This window comes from Parasteatoda tepidariorum, chromosome 5 (assembly GCF_982258835.1).
Source record: "Parasteatoda tepidariorum strain Cologne lab strain chromosome 5, Ptep-v5.0, whole genome shotgun sequence".
Classification (NCBI taxonomy): Eukaryota; Metazoa; Arthropoda; class Arachnida; order Araneae; family Theridiidae; genus Parasteatoda; species Parasteatoda tepidariorum.
Window position 1 is genome coordinate 101,163,174 of NC_141759.1, and position 23,862 is coordinate 101,187,035.

The window sequence follows — 23,862 nt, forward strand, 5'->3', positions numbered from 1 at the left end:
ATTTTGTAAGTTAATTCAATTTTATATTTGTGCAAAAAAAAATTTCAATCTGTTAAAAAAATTTCTCAAGATATGGTAAAATATGCAAGAAGTTTACATCAATGTGTCCAAACTTAGAAATGCTCTCTCCACCTAACTATAGGGATCAAACAAGGGTCGCCTTGCTGGAAGGTCAGCGCTCTATGCCATGAGCCACCACGCCTTTACATACTTTTTATTATAACTTAAGTAAAAAAAAAAATAGCAGTCACACATATTACTTAAACATATTTGCTGCCAATGTGATGTGATGCCACATAAGCCAATCACGCACTAGCACGTGGCCTGGAGGATTGTCTCAGCAGCCAGTCACATATTTGCGGGGAGTTGTTAATCAGTATTTATTCCCCACTTTATTTGGCGTTCCAGATCAGATGCAATAGTTTATTGTATCTGATCACGAAAATAACATTTAATGTAAAAAAAATAAATAATAATAATAACAATTATAACTATAAAAAACAAGTTAACAATTATTAACTAGGAAAAAAAATAACAGTTAATAACAAATAAAATACAAAACAAAAGAACTATTAAGCAATGTGAGGAAAAAAAGGCAAAACAAGAACTGTACAAAGAACTAATTAATCCCTTAATAAATGTACTGTTGTTTTTGTAGTACATTTTATTTTAGTTTAAATTCAAAATTATTATAAACTATTTAACACAGTGTATTATAACGTAGGTAAACAACTTATAAACTTTTTTCTTTGTGCTGTTCAAAAAGGTCAGAGTTGAATCAGGAACAAAAATTCACTGTCTTTTCTGTACATATAATACAAAATATATATTTAGAGGAAACACAACAATTACTGTGCTCTTGTGTGAGATATATTTATTAGTTTTAACTGCTGGAAAAACTTAAGAGAAAAAAAAAGGAACAGCTGAACATACTTAAATAATGCTGTAGTAAATGAAATAGTTTAGTATAGCTGAAATATCATCCTTAAATATCCCACAGATTACCCCATGGGTGCAAGTTGGAAAAAAGGCCAAGACTGAAAATTTTTTGACTGAAATACCTAACATACACAATACCCCCTCGACATAAGCAAACTATCTAAGAAAGCTTTACCATAATACATCAAGTTTAAATACTGTACAAAAAATATTTATTCATCTGTCTTTTGATAAAATAACAACAGGACATAAGAAAGTAGACCAATAACGTAGACCTAAAAAATATTTTTAAGGACAGAGGAAAAAAAAATTCTGATTTCCGTCTTCGAGTCAGTCTTGTTTCCGTCTTACTTCCGTCCGCGGACATTTTCGAAAGATGGAAATCCGTCCTGGGGACGGAAGACTTGCACCCATGGATTACCCTTTGAGGGGACACCATTTTTTAAAGGACAAAGAAACGAAATTCCCAGTTCATAAAGAAAAAGAAAAAATTCAAATTCCCTGTTATTTTAAGTGATTTTTAAAGTCTCTGTATTTTCCAGGTTTACCCTGGAGTGGCAACACTGAAGGTTGAGAATCACTGGTCTAGAAAATATTTGATAAAAAAGATTTTTTAAAAAAAACTCTTCAATAATTATCAGAAATTTTAGTAGTAGAGGAACTTACGAGGTGATCCTGGATTAGATATAGATTTTGATTCCCCAACAGAAATCGGTATGAATGATGAGGTTGTTGAGAAGTGTTGTGGGGGATATGAACCCTCAGATTCTTGGATTTCATTGACAGGACTTGGTTCCCTAGACAACGATTCTGGAGTCACTAATCCACTCATACCATTGTGACTTGGAGATGCAGGAGCAGACCTACAAACAATTCCTTGTATAAATATTTCACATTTTAGGGATCATCAAAACTCCAATAATATTAAATTTCATGATAATTGTTGCATAATGTACTAAACCTTTCACACATAGGGAATTTTACAGTTATGATTGACATTAAAACATACTTGAAATATTATGTATTATGTTATTGAATATTATGTATACTTGAAATATTATGTATTATGTTAAATATTATGAATATTGATAGGCATTTAATTCATCAAAGATAGTTAAAAGATTTTTTTAATTAATTTAAAAGAGAGTTCGGAACAAAAATAAACTGAACATGTTAGAACAAAAAAAGTTTTGAACTGATTTCTATAAATGAGATTCACTTCATCATGTATTGGTAATACTTATTTAAATATTCAAACAAGCAATAATCTATACAAAAATTCTATTTCAATAGGGATTTTCTTTAGGAAACTTATTCAATTTTAAGGAATTTTCTAAAATGTACTGAAATCAGGAGAATTTTAATTAAACCAGTAGAAACTGGCAAAATCCAGTAAGGTTGGCAACTTTGTATCGTAAATATTGCTGCAGACGAACAGAAGTTCAATTTGAATAGTCATATTTACAACAGCATGACAAGGTTTCAATCAGAGACAAATGATATTGAGGACATAGCACTGTGAAGTTACAGAAATATGATATTATTTCCTTAAATATGGCAGATATATTCATTCATTTAAAAAAGAAGTTTTTTGCAGAATCTGTGGACAATGTCCATGTATTAATAAATATTTGATACTTTTTATGCAATTTGCTTTAACTCATTAAAGGAAAATAGCAGGCAAAGATTTAAAACTTATTAATCTCTGCAAATCAATGAACAACAAAAGTGAATACCCTTAAATACGAATAATTATGCTTTTAATACTGATAAATTATGTTTTTGTATAAGGATAAATAATGCAATATTAAAAGTAATAATTAATAAAACAAAAACTTGTCTTCATGTTTCCCGTTCAAAAATTAACCCTTTATTTTTCACAATATTTTTTTTAAAATTGTGACATATTTTGAATAAAAGGGTTTTGGACAAGACGGTTTAAACTGTGGTTTATTCAATTCGGTCCTAAACCTTGCCAACTCTGATTCTTTTAGAGAGAAATTAAGAATTTTTAAAAAAGCATTCATGTAGCAATTAAAAGAAAACTTTTACCACATAAAATTGAAATAAGTAAAGATAAGTCAGAACAAATTTATATCCTATTCTTATAAAAATATGTCCTATTCTTAAGATTTAGAAACACGTTCTGATTAACTATAAGAAATACCATCCGTATAAACCAAATTTTTTAAAATTAAATTAAACAAGCTTCAAAATGTTTAAAAATTATATAGAAATAAATACATAACATTAATATATAAAACGACATAGAGTGCAAATAAGAGTTACCGAGACGACAGCCCTCCATAAGGTGTTCTAAAGCATGGCACGCCTCTTTGCCTACGTTTTCTAAATGCTTGTTCCACTAGTTTTGCTTCAGAAGAAGGGTCGATCCTCCAAAATGATCCTTTACCCGGTTCTTCCTGTGATCTTGGCACTTTCATGAAATAACGGTTGAGGGATAAATTATGTCGGATGGAATTCTAAAAAAAAAAAATTAATTAAGGGAATTTTATTACTTTGAGAATATTAAGCAAAATGCAGCAGAGTTGCACATAAGAGTGCAATAATCTCACCGAACCCAGCTTAGCAGACTCGCAAGTATTTCATCAAGCATGTAAAATGATTGCTTATCATATGCTAACGACGGACGGTACACCGAAATAAATTGTGGTTGAATGAACAGTGAAAATGTTGTAAAGAACAATGTGAAAAGCACACTTTTGCATAATACATAGCGAAAATAGACATTCTGTTTTCGAAAATAGCATTTTTGGAAAGGGAAAATTCAGCACTTTTGAAAAAACCCCAATAAAAAAAGCACCTTTGAGGAATTTTTAACACCAAAAATTGAAAATAAGCCCCTTTAAGCACTTTTTAAAAAAGCTATGCACTATGGTTGATTATCTAGAAAATTAGATTTTGGTGCCTTTTTAAGTTCTCCTGGTGATAAACTATTTCAATTATTGTTGTTTGCATGGTAATCAATCACTATTTATAGAAAGAAAAACAAAATACAAACTTTATACCGTAGAATATATTTTAGAAAATTTATACAACAATGTTGTTTCTTAGTCTTTTTAACACAATTTATAAAAAGGAAGATTTTCAAGGGCACCTGGTATGCCTGGAGCTTCCCCTGGTACTACCTGGGTGTGTCCATGTGTAAAAATGAATTGACGCATAAACTTTCGTTTTTATTTAGAATTACCCAAAATTATTATTCATTTTATAAGATAATTCAAAAATTAGAAAAAAAATCATTATCAATGAGTAAATAAAATAACTGACAAATTATAACAAAAAGGCAATAAAGGGGCAGAATGAAGAAAAATACACATTACTTAATTCAAAGAAATTGATAAAATGTTTGCGAAACAAGCTTGTTTAATTTAGCACAGTTAAATTACTGTCTTTTTAAAAATTTTTGCTATTCCTACCTATAAAATTATTAAAAAAATTTTTTTTTTTTTTAAAAATTACAGTTACAGATAAGTTTTGTTCTTAACATCATTTACACGTTTGCTCACAATTTCTAAATTTAAGATACTGCAGTAAGAAATGAAGTAGTAAAATGTTCTTAATTATTTTTATATAAACATAGTTAATTTCTATTAGATTTTTTTTTTAAATTTAAAACACACTGGATTGCTCTTGATTAACCTATATAAGTCTAGCTAAACTAGTTTTAATTGCTGGAAAAACATAAAGAAATAAGAAACAGCCAGAGCCTGACTAACGCAGGGGCAAATCAAATAGAAAGTTCATTTTACGTTTCCTTCCTTAATAAACTTTTTTTAAAACAAAATATCAGTACAGTGAAAAATCTGTCAGTTTTATGTTTGCTTCTTCATTAATCTATATTTCGTAAATCCATAGCTTTCTATGGGCGGAATTCAGCTACATTTTTGCAATTATGATGGACAAATTTGGCCAATCAAAATCCTGCATTTTTACATACAGCAAAATGCGATATATTGTCAAAAATACAGGTTTCTGATTGGCTTAAGTGAGCCATCGTAATTGCGAAAATTCAGCTGAATTCTGCCCTGATGTCAGCAAGGACACAAATCTTTCGCAGCTGGATGACAATATTAACAATAACAAAATTGCATTCGGCATGATGGACATAGAATTGTCAGAAAATCAATAAAATGGACAGAACGATATTCCGCCTGACCATTAAAGGGGGGGAGCACTTTATAGCTATTTTAGGTTTTAGTCAATTTTTTTGTTACACAGGGTGATTCTAAAGATGGGCAAAATTTTAGGAAGTGATAGTAGTATACACCCAAGCAAACAATTTTTATCAAAGAATGCATGGTCGAACACAAAACGCAAAAGTGCTGGCGCATTTGGAAAGTTGTTTGATGCAAACGTGAAAGCTCCATTCCTGTTGCGAGTTATTATTTGCATGTTATGGGAAGAAGAAGAGCTCGTATGAAAATTTTTCGTCACGATTTATACATAAAAGCTGCTGATTCGAGTGCTATAAAGTCTAAAAATATTAAAAAAATAACTGGCTTTTTGTAGGGACAGCGGAAGGCTCTTATGTATGAGACTCCTATTGAATCTGCAGAACTTGTCCCCAAGCTTTCGGCCGCTGCAAGGAAAGCTCGTGATATGCCTGGTGTGTTTCAGAATGCTCGCTTATCTTTTCTTCGCCGTTGTACTGCGTGCATAGCCGCTGCCGGCCACTGTTTTGAACACTTGTTGTAATCACATGCCATTAAATTTGCTTTTATAAGTACAAATTTCGACGCCCTCTAGCGGTTTTGCGTTTTGTTTTCGACTATGCATTCTTTGATAAAAATTGTTTGCTTGGGTGTGTTCTATCACTTCCTAAAATTTTGCCCATCTTTTTAGAATCACCCTGTTTATCTATAATGAGGAGAAAATTTTAAATACCTCCATTAAGTTCAGTTCTTCCCTACTGAAGTAGTGAAGCAGAAGGAGGCCCCCAAAGAAGATTTTGGCCCAGACCCCAATTAGGCTAAGTCGGGCCCTGGAAACAGCTTAACATACTTAAAACAAATAAAGCTATAATAATTGAAATAATTTAGTATAGCCGAAATATAATCCATAAATATTCCGTGAGTGGTCACCACTTTTAAAAGACCTCTTAACTGCCACGGGCGTATATATACGTCTCGGCCAGACGATGCGTTAACTGCCGCAGGCGTATATATACGCTTTCCCGAAGTACGATGCTTTGCATTGCGCTGCTATAAATAGAACTACACCCCCTACTTCAGAATGCAGTAAAATGGCCTTCAAAGTGTTTGCTTTGCGAATGTATTACTAATTTCGGAGGAGGGGGACTGGGAAAAAGATGTTATGGAAAAGTGATATCGTATTAATTGCTTGTGTGTATTTATTTGAGTAAGGTCCGTTTTTTTTTTTTCGCTTTTGTTTCCCGTATGTATTTGGTGCTTTTTATTCTTTCCAGCAACGTCTTCAAAGAAAAATGCATCGCGAAAATGTGCTGTTTGTTCAAGAAAAAAATTTTGTCATGAATCCCGCTATCAGTGCGATGAATGTGAAGTTTTTATGTGTCCAACCATGTTTCAGGATTCATCATACAACAGCTAAGTTTTAACATCTTTTATATTGTATTTTTATTATTTAATTTAAATTTTGTATTTTGTTTCTTTCCTTTTTCTTGTCTTGTAAAATTAAACTGTTTTTAAATTGCAAAGCGTGCATCATTTCCCCCCACCAAAACACTGTGTAAGAAAGTGCACTTGAGCGAAAAACGGTGGCACTGGGTAGTGAATCACGTTAATTTTACTCAGCAGTTAAGGGGTTAAAAGACGAAAATAAGAACCCTGCAATTTCCAAGTTTTCCCTGGGGAGTCGCAACCATGCAGAAACATTAAAACTGTTAGCGACTTTACAGCTAATAAGTTTCGTTGTAAGCAATTGGTTATATTTAACGATAGAGAATAAGAATGTAATAGAGAATATATACAGAATGTGATATAGAATAAGTGCATTAGCATTATGCTAATGTACTTATTTGATAACAGGTAAATAGCATGAAAAGTTTAAATATACTTTATTTATATCTCATGGACTCACCTGCCAGCTTCTGTCAGCCGTTCTGTAAAAAGGATAATTTGTAGTAATGTATGAATATATTCCACTAAGAGTCAATTGCCTGTCTGGCACAGAAGATATAGCTTGAACAATTAATTGAGCATATGAATAGGGTGGTTTGTCATCTTTTATAGTTGCTGCTCCATTATTAGTGGAATATTCGTTGCTGAAAGAAAGTGTCTTTTGTTCAGGTTTATTATTGGAGACAGCAGCAACAGCCGCATATGCAGCCACCATCTGAAGCTCATTGGTTATATTACGGCGGCTTAAACCGCCACGAGGACTGGCTGGACAAGAATTGGCAGCACTGCAATAAAAAGTAACTTGTTGAAAATATTCTTCATTAAAATTATTATATATATACAGTTTTTATATGTATAGTACACACATATACAGGGTATCTGCTACATTTCAGATTTTCAAATTCATGACTTTTCATGACTAATTCCAAGAATTTTTCATAACTTAACAAAGTTACTATTTTCTCGGCAAAAAAAAAAAAAAAACACTAAATTTAAAAAGTACAATAACATAGTAGGCACACCTTAGTTTTGTGAGAGCTTATTCAAACAAAACTCGAAAATCCTTGTTATAGCAGGGCTTTCAATAAAGAATTAAAACCATACACAAGGTATCTGCTACATTTAAGATTTTCAAATTCATGACTAATTCCAAGAATTTTTCATGACTTAACAAAGTTACTATTTTCTAAGACAAAAACACAACAATCAATTTAAAAAAGCATTACAATAACATTCATTGAAATGATAGGTATAACTAAAACTGTTACATTCTGCATCTTCATATTTACAGATTTTAAATTTAAAAAAACAGAGTAATGAAAGAGTTAAAGTAATAAAATAGCTGAAAAAATACAAAAGCAAATAAATTTTCTTCGTTTTTTCTGCAGAATAATATTCTAAAGATACTTTTCTAGTTCATTGGAAAGGAAAGAAATACTCCTGATTTTTTTTGTTCTTATTTCCAAATTAAAAAAATTCCCAATGACTGGCCTGCTGCAGCTAGAATTTTAAAAGATAATTCGCTCCAAGAAGGAAGTTATTTCTTTAATTTTTGAATCAAAGCATGTAATTTTCTTTTTTTTAAATTACAAAGTCAGTTCTCCTTGAAAGGTTGTATCCATTCTCTGCACATATTTAAAATTCCAATAATAAAATTATTAAATTAAAATTAATTATCTACTTGTTCAATTAGATAATTAAATGAAGACAGACATCCTTTATTTTTTTTTTTTTTTTTGCTTAAGAATGCTATTGCATTTCATGCTTTTTCAAAAAAATATTTCCTATTTTTATTTGCAGGGGGCTACAAATTCTAGATGGAAAAAAAAAATGCAGTTGGCATTTAATATTTTTGTAAAGCGTAATATTTTTTAATCCCTTTTATCCTAAAAATCCAGGTATGTGATTGCTGGTAGGATAAATTATCTAATTTTTTTCCCCTTGCTGTGTAATTTTTTTAGTACTTAATTTTTTCTTCTTTTACATAGAAGATAAATAAAAAACTCATTTAAAAGAAAAGCAAGATGTATAAAATTTAAAGAGAGGAAGAAAACATTTTTTCTTAATAAATTTTTTTCTTATAAACACATAAAATAATTTATTTACATTGAAAAAAAATTTTCTAATACTCCCTTTTCACATTGCATTAAAAAAAATAATGATAAATAATAATAAAAATTATTACCATGGCAATAAATGAAAAAAGATTGATGATAAAATCACTTGTATTTATGACTAAATGACGTGGATACAAGGGGTTAATTAAATTTACGTTTTGTTCAATATCCTGTTAAAAATATTGAGATTTTTAAAAACCTGCAAAAATCAGTTCTGAAAGCTGCTGAAGAATTGACAGAAAAAAAAAAGATATAATTATCGCATAAATTAGTGAATACTCAGGTGCCCTATTTCCCGCATCATAATAATAACAGGATTTTAAAAAATCATGCAATGGCAATAACAGCAAAAATAATAATAATAAATAAATAAAAAATCGATCGCAAACGTCACATGGATTTAGCGCAAATCGGACGCTTCAAAAAGTATTTACTTCAATGCGCGATTCGAATTTGGTTTTTTTTAAATATCGTATGAAAATATCCGGATTTAAGAGACCAGGAGGATATCATTAGCAATAACTGAAAAAGTCGATCAAAAATACAGTGTTATCGTCGCTTTAATAAGTGTACGAATTGAAATTTGCATGTGCGAATAATGATGAATAAAGATTTTTAGAAAAAATAAAACATTGAGATAATTTGTATCAATATTAGCCGATAAAATGATCAAAAGACCGCACAGATTTACGATGATATCGATCCAAATTGAGTGCATCAAAAAATGGTTACTCAAATGCGAAATTCAAATTTTGCGTATCTAATAATATCGGAATTTTAAAAACTATGAGAAAATCAATTGCATTAACTGAAAATAATGACTGAATAAATTAACTGACTAAAAAAGATCGAAACACGGAATTACAATGGTAGTGAGCGTGTCAGAAAGTGATTCCTGAAATGCGTGAATTCGAAATGTCTAAGCAAATGTCTGTTAAAAATAAATTCAATCTAATTGTAAAATAAAAAAAGAGAAAACCTATTTCACAGTGCTAAAATAGTTATTCCGTTGCAAATCGGAATTTGCAACAAAATAGCTACTGATTAGTTTGTGAATAGCTAAGTTTAAAAAAAAAAAAAAAATCCAGCAAACGATTTTTTAAATGTTGCCATTTCGAAACTACTTTTTAGATAATCAATTATATATACCTATATGTTTGCCTTGGTAATTCATTAATTCTTGCAGAAGTTATTAGGGATTTTTTTTTCCCTCGAAGTTTAACCGAAGTTGTGTTTTTCTCTAACAAATCTGTGAAAAAAAGGTTGTAGCGCGTGAATGTTATGAAGAAATTAGAACTTCTTTTTTTTAAAGAAAAGAAAAAGAGGATAGGGTGGAATAAATGTCTCATTAAAGAGATTTTGAGTAAGTTACGAATTTTAAAATTTAAATTTGACGAACTCCCAGAAAATATTTTCAGAACATAAATTGTGTCACGGAAGAATCACATGCCTGCGATTTTTCGAAGTATTGACTCCTTACAATTGGTTCTGGCTCTGAATATTTGGAATTTCTGTAGATCCTTGATTATGAGTAAATATACATTCCCTGATTATGAGAAAATATACATTCCGGGAAAATTTATATTCATTGGGACTCCAAGAATAAGGAGTAATTGAATCAATAAGTTTTTTTTTCCTTCCAGGAAAACATTCATGACATAAAAATAATTAATTCAATGAAATGTTTAGAAATAATGCACACAAACCTTATTGTACCTGTAGGGGATGGAGCTGGACTTATAAATCGATCATTATTATTGATGATACTTGGTATATCGGGTTCCGGAATTTTTATTCGTAATGGTGCCATAGGCTTTGGAACAATCAATTCATGAGTTGGTCTGGTTGGACTTCCCTCATCAATCAGTGACTGAAATACTATTTTGATATTTGTACTCGGAAATCTAATTATACACCTGTAATAAAAAATAATATACATTAGTAACACAAATAGTTACTACTTAATACATGGCTGTGTTAATACTGTAATTTAAAAAATAATATTTCGATAAGATAGAGGTATAAATAACAAAATCAGCAATTTATCGTTTAGTATTTAAATCAGTAAAAGGATCACAAAGGAAAGTTTACCAACACGTAGAAACAACGCCAGATTCAGATTTACACAGATCACTAGCTACCGCAATATCACGATCATTAACGATAACAATACGTACTGATTACGATGATATCAAGGTTCTTATTAAAAACTTTAACTATGACTGCGATAACATCGCGATCATTATCAACAACATATTAAGATGATGTAGCAAATACAGTAAAACCTTTTTTTGTGCGGTGGATAGGGACCGCATAAAAGAAATCGCACAAAAAAAAAATTCGAAAATTTTATAAATTCTGACATGTAATAAACAAGTTTGTACCATATACCACCAAAACTTTTTTTATGCGGTTGATAGGGACCGCATAAAAAAAGTCGGACTCAGAAAATACATCAATGATTTATGAAATAGATAAGAGAATGCTTTCAATGGAATTAAATAATTAAATTAGACTTAAAGAAATTTTAAAAATATTTAATTCTTCATTATACATATACATGTAGAAGTTTTCAAATTACATTAAATAGTTTGCTGCTACTCGTCGTAATCCAAAACGCGCATCTTCTTGGAATGAATTGGTTGAAAATCGCTTGAAGATAGGATTTCAATTGATTTGTTTTTTGGTACCATAAAGTCAGTGATCAAATAAAATGAAATAAAAATCATAAAAACTACATATAAATAGAAACAAAAGTAATTAATTTTTTTTACCTTTAATCTCACTATAAAATGAATCCTTAATCTAATGAATCGTGTATAAAACTCTGAATACGAAGCGTATAGTATTTGAGATACACGCAGACGAGAATTTAAACGGTTTAATTTTAAAACACTAAGTATTTTAACACAGCAAACGATTTTTTACTGATTTACTTCAACTTGTTTAGCGCAGAATAAATTTTAAACAGAAAAGAAAATGGAGTTGACGATAATAAATGAACTAATGAAAGTAAATAAACAGAGTATCGCGAAGTTCAGATACATCGTTGTCAAGGAGACCATGTAATCAGAGTTCGTCCACAACATGCATATGCACATTGATAGGAAACATTAAACTGGTGCTAACGCCGTTAAGATTCATATACCGCATAAAAATAATTCGCACAAAAAAAAATCGCACAAAAATAAAATCGCATAAAACCAATCGCACAAAAACAGAATCGCATAAAAAAGGACCGCACAAAAACAGGTCTCACTGTATTGTAGATTACGGTAATTATTGAATGCGATGTTATTGTGTAATACGCGATGTAGTCAAACACGATACATATTGAATACGGATGTTGGGGGCTCTCTCGAATGAAATAAAGGTGGCGCTTAACACTATTCAGCTCAATAGAAAATTTAAAGAATTTATAATGTGCTTTGATTGTATCGATAAAAAACTATTTCAGAGCGTTGCTCTTCTTTCTTTGTTAGGAAATGATTCAGTTTTTATAAGCAAAAATTTTTGTAATTAAAATAATAAGTTTTTTGCAATATATCTAAAAAATTTAAAAATTAGAGAAAATATGGAAAATAATAAAGATTAATGAAAAGAGAAGAAAAATTATTAACATAAAAATATGCTTAAAAAATATTTAAAAAAAAGAATTTATTTAAAAAAATTATAAAAAAGCCACAAAAAAAAACAAATTGTTAAAAAGATATAATCTCGTTATCAGCTCACACTAATATATCTGCAAAAAGGAGTGCTTTCTAATATTGCATAAGTATAGCCAAAGCAAAAAAGTGGAGCTTGATGACAAGATACTTTTTCAATAATTTGTTTTCCGACTATTTAATAATTTTTATTTCTTCTCTTTTCATTAATCTCAATTATTTTCCAAGTTTTCTATTATTTTTAAAACTAATTTCATGAGTTCATATACTTGCAGCTTATGAGCAGTAAATAAAACTTTCTTAACTTCCTGGTTTTTCTCTTTCTTCGTTTATTCCTTTTTGTCTTTATTGTGCTATGTATGTATGTGTAAAAATACATTAAATTATTTAACACAAGTAGCAACGCTGTCTATTTGCAGGAAAAATAGCAAACACTATCTGGTCAACTGATAAAATAAACTTGTTTTAGGTTAATAAAAGAAGTTAGTTGTTTGCTAATCATAAAACTACAAACCTATTATTACAGCCAAAATCGGAAATCCCTCAAACCATGTTAACATATTTAAACAATTCTTTATAACCCTCATTATAAATTCATGAATAATTAATAATTCAGGTGAGATAATTTTCTTTAATTCGTTTTTTTTTCTTCTTCATTTTACTGATCCAGAATTTATTTTCTCATCATGCTATAAAAAAATGAGTAATTATACTTAATTCATGTACGTGTTAAACACAAACACGCAATTATTGTGTAAAAACAAACGGGATTTAATAGATTCATATTGACCTAACATACATTTCAGAAGGAAAAAAAAATGAATAATGAATAAATAAATAATAAAAAAACGAGTGAGGAAAAACCCAGACGATAGGAAAATAAATGTTTCTACTAAGTCGAAAAACTGTAGCAACTGCTGCTTAAATAAAACAAAATAACTTGAAATCCAGGATATAAACAAACAAACAAACAACAAATAGAACATACAAGAATGTTCTTTGGCTCTGCCAAACGATAAGCGTGTCATATCACACGATGACGTCATGCCGAGACGCTTGTTTACAAACAGTTATAGAAATTGATGAAGTTATTAAGCTTTTCAATATCAACAAATCAGTAAACTAGGACTATTGAAAAGAACAGAATAATGAAAAAACAATAGTAAACAGACCAGTTTTTCTAAACATACCTTGACATTTTCACTTGAACTGAAAATAAACTTTATTTCGATTGCAGTAATGTTATTATTACTCAATGTGTTAAGAACCGGTAACGTTGAAGTTGATCGCAGTTTTTTTCATTTACGTTCTTTATCATTAAAATGTATGCATTCAATTGACTGAAATTATCTCAAACTTTTTATTTTTTAAATATGATAATGCTCTGCGATTACAAGGCTCGATAATTTCTTTTTTTAAGTTGATTTAAACTTGAAATATTACAGTTAGCAAGACAGTTCATTAAAGAGTTGTTCATTAAATTCCTATAATTTTGGTGCAGACGAGTAAATATTTAGTTTCCTAAAATGTTTGCTTACGTTTTTGTATAATTTATGACATTAAACAATAGATTACGGTTTTCTTACTGCGGAAAACCGCGGGGCGGGTTTTTTTGTGTGTGTGTGTATATATATATATATATATAGCATGATAAATAAATACAAAAAAAAAGACAAAAAGAAAATCAATAAGTTTTATTTATCGTGCATAAGCTGCAAGTAAATAGAACTCATAAAATAAGTTCAAAATGTTAATTTTTTATTATTTTTCTTTACCCCTTTTTTCATTGTTCTGTAATTTTTTCCATGTTTTATCTACATTTAGAACTTATATGTTAAAATATTGAGAAAATATGAAAAATAATAAAAAATAATGGTAAGAAGTAAAATTATTTTTTAAAGCATTTAAAAATTTTTTTATTCATCTAAAAAAGAAAAACTTATTAATTTTCTTTGGTTTTCTCTTTTCTTCTTGTATTTATTTTGCTATACATCTATATATATATATATATATATATATATATATATATATATATATATATATATATTTATATATAATATAATACAATATATATCTTTATGTAATTATTTTATTTATTCATTCTCTGATAAATTTGGTTTATTTATACAACAGGCGATTTTGATTTATACCACAAACCGAAAAGATGATATTCTTGAACATTCACATTGCTTTATGACTTTTTGTCAGCATTTTAATTTAGATTTATCAATAAATTTGAGACATTATTATTAGTATTTTACAAAGACAAAACTAGATTTTCAGTCAGTTATAAAAATTCTTGCTAAATTTAATTATAAAAAAAAAAAAAAAAAAAAAAAAAAAAAAAAAAAAAAAACGACGATTTTATAGTTAAATAGCTCAACAAGGAAAAAAAAAATTCTTTTAATTTCACATCTTTTTTTAAAACCAAAATCTCGTTTTAGAATTCTTGGTACTTCAAGTTTTTGGTTTAATTTGAATTTTATATAATTTTAAATAAAAAGCGCACTCTTTTGATATGCATAGCAAAAAGATCTACATGAAAGAGCAACAAATTTAAATAAAAACTGCAACAAAGTTGAACTGTCTTGTTTGAATTGGCAACCGATTCGTAAACAACATAATTTAACCATCACCAACTGCAGACTGTTTTTCTTCTCTACTTCAGCTCCCCCCCCCCCCCCCTCCTGCTTGACAAGAAAAATCTGAGAGAAGATGAGATTATTTTTATTCGGAAAACTGTTATGAATCAAAGAGAAAAAAAAATAAAATAATTCCTCGTTTACATAACCTTGACACATCAAGGTAATGTTTACTTGCTTGTATGAATATAAAAAGGGAACATTAAGAGAAATGCTGGACGCTATCGAAATTTTAATATCGCGACACAGCGTAATAAATACCTGTATTTTACGGTATATCGCATAATATTTTCGCACTAACTATATTGTATTTACAAGGGTATACTTTTTCGTTACTGAAATAAAATTCCTCTACACTTACGAAAATATCGTTAACGATAATACTAGCAATATGATCGTAATTGATAATTGTAGTTGGAATTTCGTTGTTAGGCGTAATTATTCAGTGTGCGCAGCCAGATTTTTCAACAAAAAAATAAGTACTTTTTAAGCAATCAAAAAATATTTTTAATCACCAACTAAAAAAAATTAATAAATTATAATTAAGATCTGTGCAGTAATAAAAATTATTTTTTTCCTATCGTTTAAAGTTCTTAACTTATAAACATAAAATCAATAAAATTCACATTTACATAATCAAGATAAAATAACTAGTTTCTGATAAATATTGCAGAGAAAATTAAGAAAATCACGCAGAAAATAATTTAGAACGACAATCGACAAGTCAAAGAAAAAATATCTTTTTTAAAGGCAGAAAATTAAGCACTTTTTACAAACCCCGAATGAAAAAATAGCACCTTTAAGGACTTATAAAAAACAAATCAAAATAAGCACCTTAAAGCACTTTTTTAAAACACTACGCACCCTGCTGCACCTTTCCGTGAAAACGCGTTCTCATTGCAGTAAGAAATCGAATCACGTGAAAACGCGTTCTTATTGCAGTAAGTAACCGAACCCAGTATCAATCATTACTCCTACATATATGTAAAATTATAAGAATATTGCGTATGTGTAATAAAACGAATCAGTGGATCGATGAGTAAGTGAATCAATAAAGCAGTGTGTTGAATAGCAAATCAGCGATTTAAAAAAGAATGAGCGAGGTAGATGGTCAACAAATAAATAAAACATCAAAACATTGAATCAGCAGGTCAACGAATCAGTTAGACATAGAATTAATGAATAAGCAAGGAGAAGAATAAGTGATTTGTTTATTTGCTGTTTTAGTGATTCACACACCTACTGGTTCATTGATTCAGATTGATTTGCTCAGTACAAGTGTTCGTTGATATGTGCATTTCATTTCTTAATTCAATCATTTTATGACTTTCTAATTCATCGATACACGCTCATACACATCGATTTAGTGATTAATTGATTTACGCATTCTTAGATTCACTCCTACACTTATTTGGGTAACTCAGTTACTTTTTGTTGCTATACGTAAGCAAATTATATTATTGATACGCGTAGTGAATATAAGTCCCCGTTGCAAGTTGCAGTAAATAACCGATTTTTCCTTATTCATTTTTTTTATTTTCACTTCGGGTCTCAACTATTCTTCGTTGTTATGGGGCTACCCATTCGAAAAAAGCTAGATAATCCTAAAAAGTTACCAATTAGAAAAGAATTTCTACTTTAAATGGAGATCTTGGTCTTTAAAACAAGGAAAATAGCGCGACTTCCAATGTTTTTAAACGTGTAGTTTTGGAATAAACCGAAGTTCGATAATTTAGAGAACACAAAAAATATTTACAAACAGATTAACTGTCCTCATTTTGAGAGAGTAAATATGGAGAAAGGGGAGGGGTAATTAGAGAGAGGCAGAACCAGACAAACAAACTAAAAAAAGACTGGCAGTCCTACAACTTCAACCGATAACACATACTGTATACAAATAAGGAGTCATTAATATAAATCGGCTACTTCAAAAAAAAATTTCGGCAGCGTTATCGGTAAGCATTGTTTTCCAACAAGCTACAATTTATTTTCACATTTTAAAAGGAACGCCTCCCGTAATGACGATTATGATGTTAGCAACAAAAACAGACGATACAACTCACAACGTCCATAAAATATACCTGACCTTGACTCAGTTCAGTTTGTTTGTTACCTCGCGCAAGGAATCTGGCAACGGGCGCTTGATCACGTGGGCAAGACTTCAACTACTTTGTTGACATCTGTCTTCCTGAATCTTTTACATTGTGTATTTTATTTAAACGTAGTTGTGTTTTGATATCGCTATTTCTAGGCAATAAAGGCTTATTAGGTAAAAGAGAAACGTAGATAATATTTAAAGAGATGACGTTCACATTTCCAAATGGCATCAAGGATTGTATAATTTGAATAATGAATTGTATCATGCGATATTTGGTTGCAATGTTTTTTTTTTTCTTTTTTAACGAAAACCCACACATTTTTTTGAAACCAAAACCGATCGACTGGGAGTCCCATTAATAAAAGGAGTAACATGTAGGTAAAACGTGATTCCATACTTCAATTACTAGACAAATCCCTTAAAAGAGATTATTAGTTTAATCGGAAATTTAACGCTATCGATTTATTATTAAAATAAATCATGATTTAATGTCATAACATATTTTAGTAACGATGTAAAGTATAGTACACGGAAAATTATAAAACGAAACACCCTAAATAACTGTTGATCTAATATTCATACACGAAAAAGGCAGTTATAATAGTTTTAAAAACTGACCTTGAATATGCTGTAATTCTATAATATATCTCTAAAAAAAATTTTAAAATTATTCTAATTTCATAAATTCAAATAAAACAAAATTATTCTAATTTTTTCTAAAATTATGACACTATGCATCACCATAGACCATTGATATTTACAATTTCTACAGCCATTTAAGAAAAGAACAAAACTAAATAAATACTATAAAAACAAATATTTCTAACAAAATACAAAATTGTTCTAATTAAATACTTAAAGGGCAAGACTGAGAAATGCATCTGATGGCCACGAAAGGTAAATTTATTGGTGGCCACTTTTTGCGTAAAAAGTACCTTTATAAAGACTTTGTTTCTAAATTGTTATTTAAAAAAATATTTTTCTTAGTTTTAAAAAATGTTATTAATATTATATTGTATTATAAAAATAAACGTATCCACGTATAATCACCCTTAAAAAATTTTTTATACTTTTTCCCTTGTTTTCCCACTTTCTTAATAATATAGATATTATAACGTATGTTTTAAAAATAATTTTTTAAAAAAAGAATGTATAACAGATTCAATTTCAGACTTGTTTTTTAAACTTCTATATCAGAATGAAAACTCTGGAAAAAGTAAGCCTCTTAATTATAAAAAAATATTACGGTTATAATTTCTGCAACTGCTGCTCTCAGCTTTATTTATCTCTGTATTCTTTCATTGTTTATTCTACCTTTAATTTTTCTTTCTTTTGCATTTGATTTGCCTTTTGTAATTAATACTTTTTCAAATAAATTTTATTCTTCAATAATTTCTTTTAAACTTTTTTTCTGAATTACTACTTTTAGGGGTTAATTTATGATTTTTTTGAATCCCCTTTCAGCTTCATGGTCATTTGGTACGGGTGCTGCCCAAAGACGGAAAAACTGGAACTGCCTTTTTATTCCCGTTCCATCTATCTTTCAGCAGAGAAACAAAATCAGCCTACTCTTTGAGGAGTTGTTTTTCGTAAATAATTTAGCAAACGAAGTCATAGCCACATATGAAAAAGATGGACAGAAAAAGTCATTAAAAAATGTCATATCAGACGATAATAACTAAATAAAACCCTTTTAAATAAATTGAAAAAAGAAAAAAATATATTTGGATTGAAATTAGTGTTTAAATTTAACCTATTTAAAGATTCCTTACAAGGAAATTCATTACCATACAACTTGACAAACGTTTAATTAAAATATAAACAGAAGTTAATGTTTTGATGCGTATTTCCAGGAACTAAAAAGTGGTAAGGATGGGGTGTGGTGTGGCACAAGACAAAAAGAGGCGATGGCCAGTAAGGGGGCGAATGGGTGTCTTGGGATATTCATCCACTTTTAGATGCACCTGGATAATTTTTTTTAAAAATTTTTTCCGCACATGCGCTGTATAAAGCAACTACTTCAATTACTCTTATCTGGCGCAGTTTTTATTATTACTTTTTTTAATTTTAAAGCAATAATTTCGCCATCAGTTTAAAATTGATTCAAACGCTTTTTTTTTTTTTTAAATATTTAAGCTACAGCAAAAGTGGCACTAGACCTAGTATATATTTCGGACATTTACCAAAGGTCTAGTCATACTAGGTCTGGTTAAGTGCCATTGCCCGGTATATCCTACACTGTTTCTTTAAGGTCAAGTGCCACTGCTCGGTATACATTTGCACGGTATACCCTACACTGATGTTTTTTTAAGGTCAAGTGCCACTGCCCGGTATACCCTACACTGATGTTTTTTTAAGGTCAAGTGCCACTGCCCGGTATATATTTGCCCGATACTCCAAACACTGATGTTTGTTCTAATCTATCGTCAGTAAGTATCAAAATATCGAATAAATGTAATTATATCCACGAATAAATTAATATCAAATCGGATGTAACAAATATTTCGGAAATTCACCAAAGCGACTAATTTGACTGTCAACATTCATCGGTGAAAGTCAACAACCACCGATTTCGGTCATTCACAGTAACATGCACATCATTTACATAATAACCTCATCAGGACGATTATTTCATACTATGCCTAAGTAGCATCCGGCTTTTAAAAAAATAAAAATAATTGGTTTTGTTGGCGATAATCTCGAAAGGCGATAAAGAATCATGCAAAGTACAGGTAAGGAAGATATTAACCTCGAAGTAAAAGTGGATGAATAACCCAAGAAACCGGGCGAATGATGGTATTTTTTTTTCTTTCTTTTTGCTGCATACTTTAGGCAGGCGTTAATTTTTTATTTCAAGTTACTAAAGTTATTGAGAAGAGCCGCGATGACTCAGGGAATAACGCGCTAGCCTTCCTCTGAGGTGAACCGGGTTCGAATCCCAGCGACGACTGGTCGATACGAATTCCGCATTCGGCTTGCACCGACCACAGTGCTGATGAAAAATATCCTCAGTGGTAGACGGATCATGGGTTAGGTTGGCTATCCTTTTTTACCACTGAGGTCTTAATAAAGCTGGTTAGAGCCGGGATAGCCTAGTTGGTAGGGCGTTAGGCCCATGTCCAAGAGGTCGTGAGTTCGATTCCCGTGTAGTAAATGGTGACCCATGCACGTTAAATCTGTCGAGTCACTAAGTCCTCCACGTTCCCATAACAAATCATGCCTCAGGGGGTACTGATCCAGGAGTTTCCTTGTCTTTTGGATTAGCTCAAAATTACAAGGCTACGGAGTTTCGTAAACCGAAAAATTGGGTCGGCTGTTCAACGACGGTTATAAAAAAAAGCAGGTTAAGTTTATTATTTCGTTTCAAAGATATATTATTCGTCTTATACATAATTTGTAACGAAGTTCAGATCCGTCAATACAAACAACTCAACTTAAATGGAGAAAAGAATAATTGATTATTGAAACGTATGACATTAAATAGGATGAGTTAAAAAAAAAAAAACACATTTACATTCAGAAAAGTTTATGAAACAATTAAACCTATTAATTTTTCTACTACGCTTACATTATAATGGTCATTATCAATTTGATAGTCTTTCATGAATTTACTTAAAATTTGAATACGTTTGTCTGAGTTCAACCGAAAGGAAAGGAGAAAAAAAAACAGTTACATCCGCATAGACACAACACCTGCAAAAAATAAAATAACCTGATTTTGAACACAAGAGGGGAAAATTCGTAAATAAACGAACGAGATTGGGGAAAAAAAATAAAACAGGAAGAATAAATTATGCCTTACTGTCAGAAGATGTTGAAGAAAAGAATGAATGATTACATAAACACGGGACGAAAATAAAACTTTACAAAAATTTTTGAGTTAAAAAAAAAGTCTAGTTCTAGTACGTTTCCTTCATCCACATTCGCTTCAACGATAGAGTTAAAATAAAGAATCAGCTGCGGTTAGCAGTTAAGGAGGATTTTTTTTTTTTTTTTTTTTTTGTATGTCATAGGCTAAATTATTTCTTATATTCCTATTCGTTTCTTACTTAAATCTCTTTTCGTCTAAAAAAAAAAAGTTAAAAATTATTTTAGAGATAAGATTAGTTTTGATGTGAAAAATATTTTATGAGTAAAAAGTCAAAAATTGTATATTTCATACGTGAAACCCTCATTTCTTCTAAACTATTAGTTCAAGGGACTGAATTTTGGTTTTATTGGATTTAGAGTAAAACATTACATGAGAAGCAATGCCTCAATTATCTAGATAGCAATGTTAGTTCAGTAAATTGGTACAAGTCAAAAATTGTACTATGTACACATGGAATCTCTTAAAATTTTATGGTTACTGAACTATTAAATCTGACAACTTGGTTCATCTTCATTCGATTTAGCATAATGATATATAGTTTGTCTACGGTAAGAACTCCCCCCGCCAAAGTCTGAGGCTGTCTGCTGCTATGGAAACAATAGCGCATTTCAGGAAGGTTAGCTTCTCTTCACTCGAGGGCTAAAGCAATAGACCGAAGAACCAGACGAATAGCTAGGGGAGTTCTTACCTTACACAAACTATAGGTAAGGATAAATCACTTGCCTAGATATCAATGTTGGATGCGTAAATAGGTAAAACGTTGTATTTTTTAAGCATTTAACCCAAATAACTTCTAAAATATTAATCACTCGATTCAAAGTGGAAAAAAAATTACGAAAAATACTATATAGTAGTCATTTCAGTCTATCCCTCTTTATTCCTTTTAGAAATAGAATATGAAATGCCCTATAATCTTAAATTCATTTTCATATCGTGTGCTAACAGTAATAATCATTTTAATTCCTTACAACTTCCCTAATATGCAAATGAATTGTTTAGAATTTTTAATTGCAGCTGAATGAAGATATTATAAGGGGCCGTTCAAAAAGTACGTACACAAAAATGGAGAAATTTTAAACCCCTCCCCCCCCCTTCGTACATTACCGTACATAAGGTCTTACTCCCCCCCCCTTAGAGTACGTACATTTTATTAGTCTACCCCCCTTTTTCATAAAAATTAAAATAATTCTGTTTTAAATAAAATTAAATATTTATTTAAGGAGTGTGTAGGAAAAAGTCAAATTTAAATTTGGTGTATGCTTATAGTGTACGTACTTTGTATAATACCACCCCTCCTCCCCATCGTACAAAACCGTACAAAATAGCGAATCCCCTCCCCCCCCCTTCGGGATGTACGTACTTTTTGAACGGCCCCTAACGCACAAAATTAAACTGATATCAATCGATATTCTACAATGTCTGAGATTTCGTTTTCTCTCTTCCTTTCCATAAATATAATAATAATGATATTAGCCTGAAGGTTAGATAAATTAAAAATCAAAAATAAAAATGTAGTCAATTACGTGAAACCTAAGGGCAATTAAAAAAACCCATACGAAACTCCAAATTGCTCCCTATGAAGTTCAGGGTAGAGTGGAGGTTAAACTTATATGACATTACTTATGGCGACATTTAAAAAAAAAAAATCAATCATAAATATTTTTTATATAATAATTTTTTTTACATATTGAAAAACAGTCAAATTAAAGCTGCATTATTCTGGTGTAAAGGGGAAGAAACTTAAACAGAAATGTTTAAGATAATAAAGATAATTAGGTATTTAGAAATATCTAAGATAAAAAAAAAATCCTCTTAATTCTTAGAAATAAGTGTACTTCTTAAAAACGCCTATAAAAGCAATGATACAAAAGAAAAACAGAAAAAAAGAAGATTTAACTTGATTTTTGAACGAAAATTTTTAAAGCTAAACATTTAAGTTTTCCAATTACTGTATTTTCAGGGGAAAAGTGAAGATTAATATATCATAAAAACGTCTATAAAAACAAATCATCATCATCATCATCAATGACTCGACAGCCCAGGGTGGGTCTTGGCCTTCTCAAGAAGTGTTTTCCAGGCTATTTTTTTTTATTGCTGGTGTTTTACAATTTTTTGTTTTTAAGACCAAAAGGTCTTTCTCTAGGTCACCTATCCATCTCAAATTCGGCCTGTCGCTTTTTCTTGTACCAACTGGTCTAGCATTGAAAACTGTTTTTGTGGTACAGTCTTCGTTCATTCTGATAACGTGGCCTGCTCATTTTATTATCTTTCGTTTAATAAAGTTAATAATGTCAGGTTCATTATATGAGTGATAAAGCTCTAGATTTAATCTTCTAAGCCACGCACCATTTTTTTTTAAATTCCTCCAAAAATACTTCTCAAGACTTTTCTTTCAAAGGTACCCAACATAGCCTCATCCGTACAAGATATGGTCCAGGTTTTACAAGCATATGTTAAAATCGATCTTATATGAGATTTATATACTTGAACAGAAAAAAACTGTTATATACTTCAGAAAAACTGTTATATACTTACGCCGAAATAGATTGGGGTTGAATTAATTATGAAAACGGTGAATAGAACAAAGTGTACTGTGTCTTTTTGCTGAATTCGAAACGAAAACCATAGTAAAGGAAAAACCTCATTTTGCAAAAGGGAAAATTAAGCACTTTTTTAAAACACCCAATGAAAAAAGCACCTTTAAGGGCTTTTAAAAAACGAAAATAAGCACCTTTAAGAGCTTTTAAAAAACGAAAATAAGCACCTTTAAGCACTTTTTAAAAACACCCAATGAAAAAAGCACCTCTAAGGGCTTTTTAAAAAACGAAAATAAGCACCTTTAAGCACTTTTTAAACGCTACGCACCCTGACTCAATTTTTTTTAAAGAAATTTCTGCTGCATTGCGCAA

At 30.1% G+C, this 23,862-nt stretch overlaps 1 protein-coding gene across 1 annotated transcript in view; it reads right to left on the reverse strand.

The window, feature by feature from the left end:
- Window positions 1–23,862, reverse strand: part of LOC107443000 (forkhead box protein K1) — a 49,173-nt gene that overhangs the window by 10,486 nt on the left and 14,825 nt on the right. The window contains exons 2-5 of the mRNA XM_043051744.3: window positions 10,384–10,593; window positions 7,021–7,345; window positions 3,229–3,422; window positions 1,606–1,802 (exon numbers count right to left, since the gene is read on the reverse strand). Coding sequence (XP_042907678.1) covers window positions 1,606–1,802; window positions 3,229–3,422; window positions 7,021–7,345; window positions 10,384–10,593 — 926 coding nt within the window. The remainder of the gene's footprint in view (window positions 1–1,605; window positions 1,803–3,228; window positions 3,423–7,020; window positions 7,346–10,383; window positions 10,594–23,862) is intronic.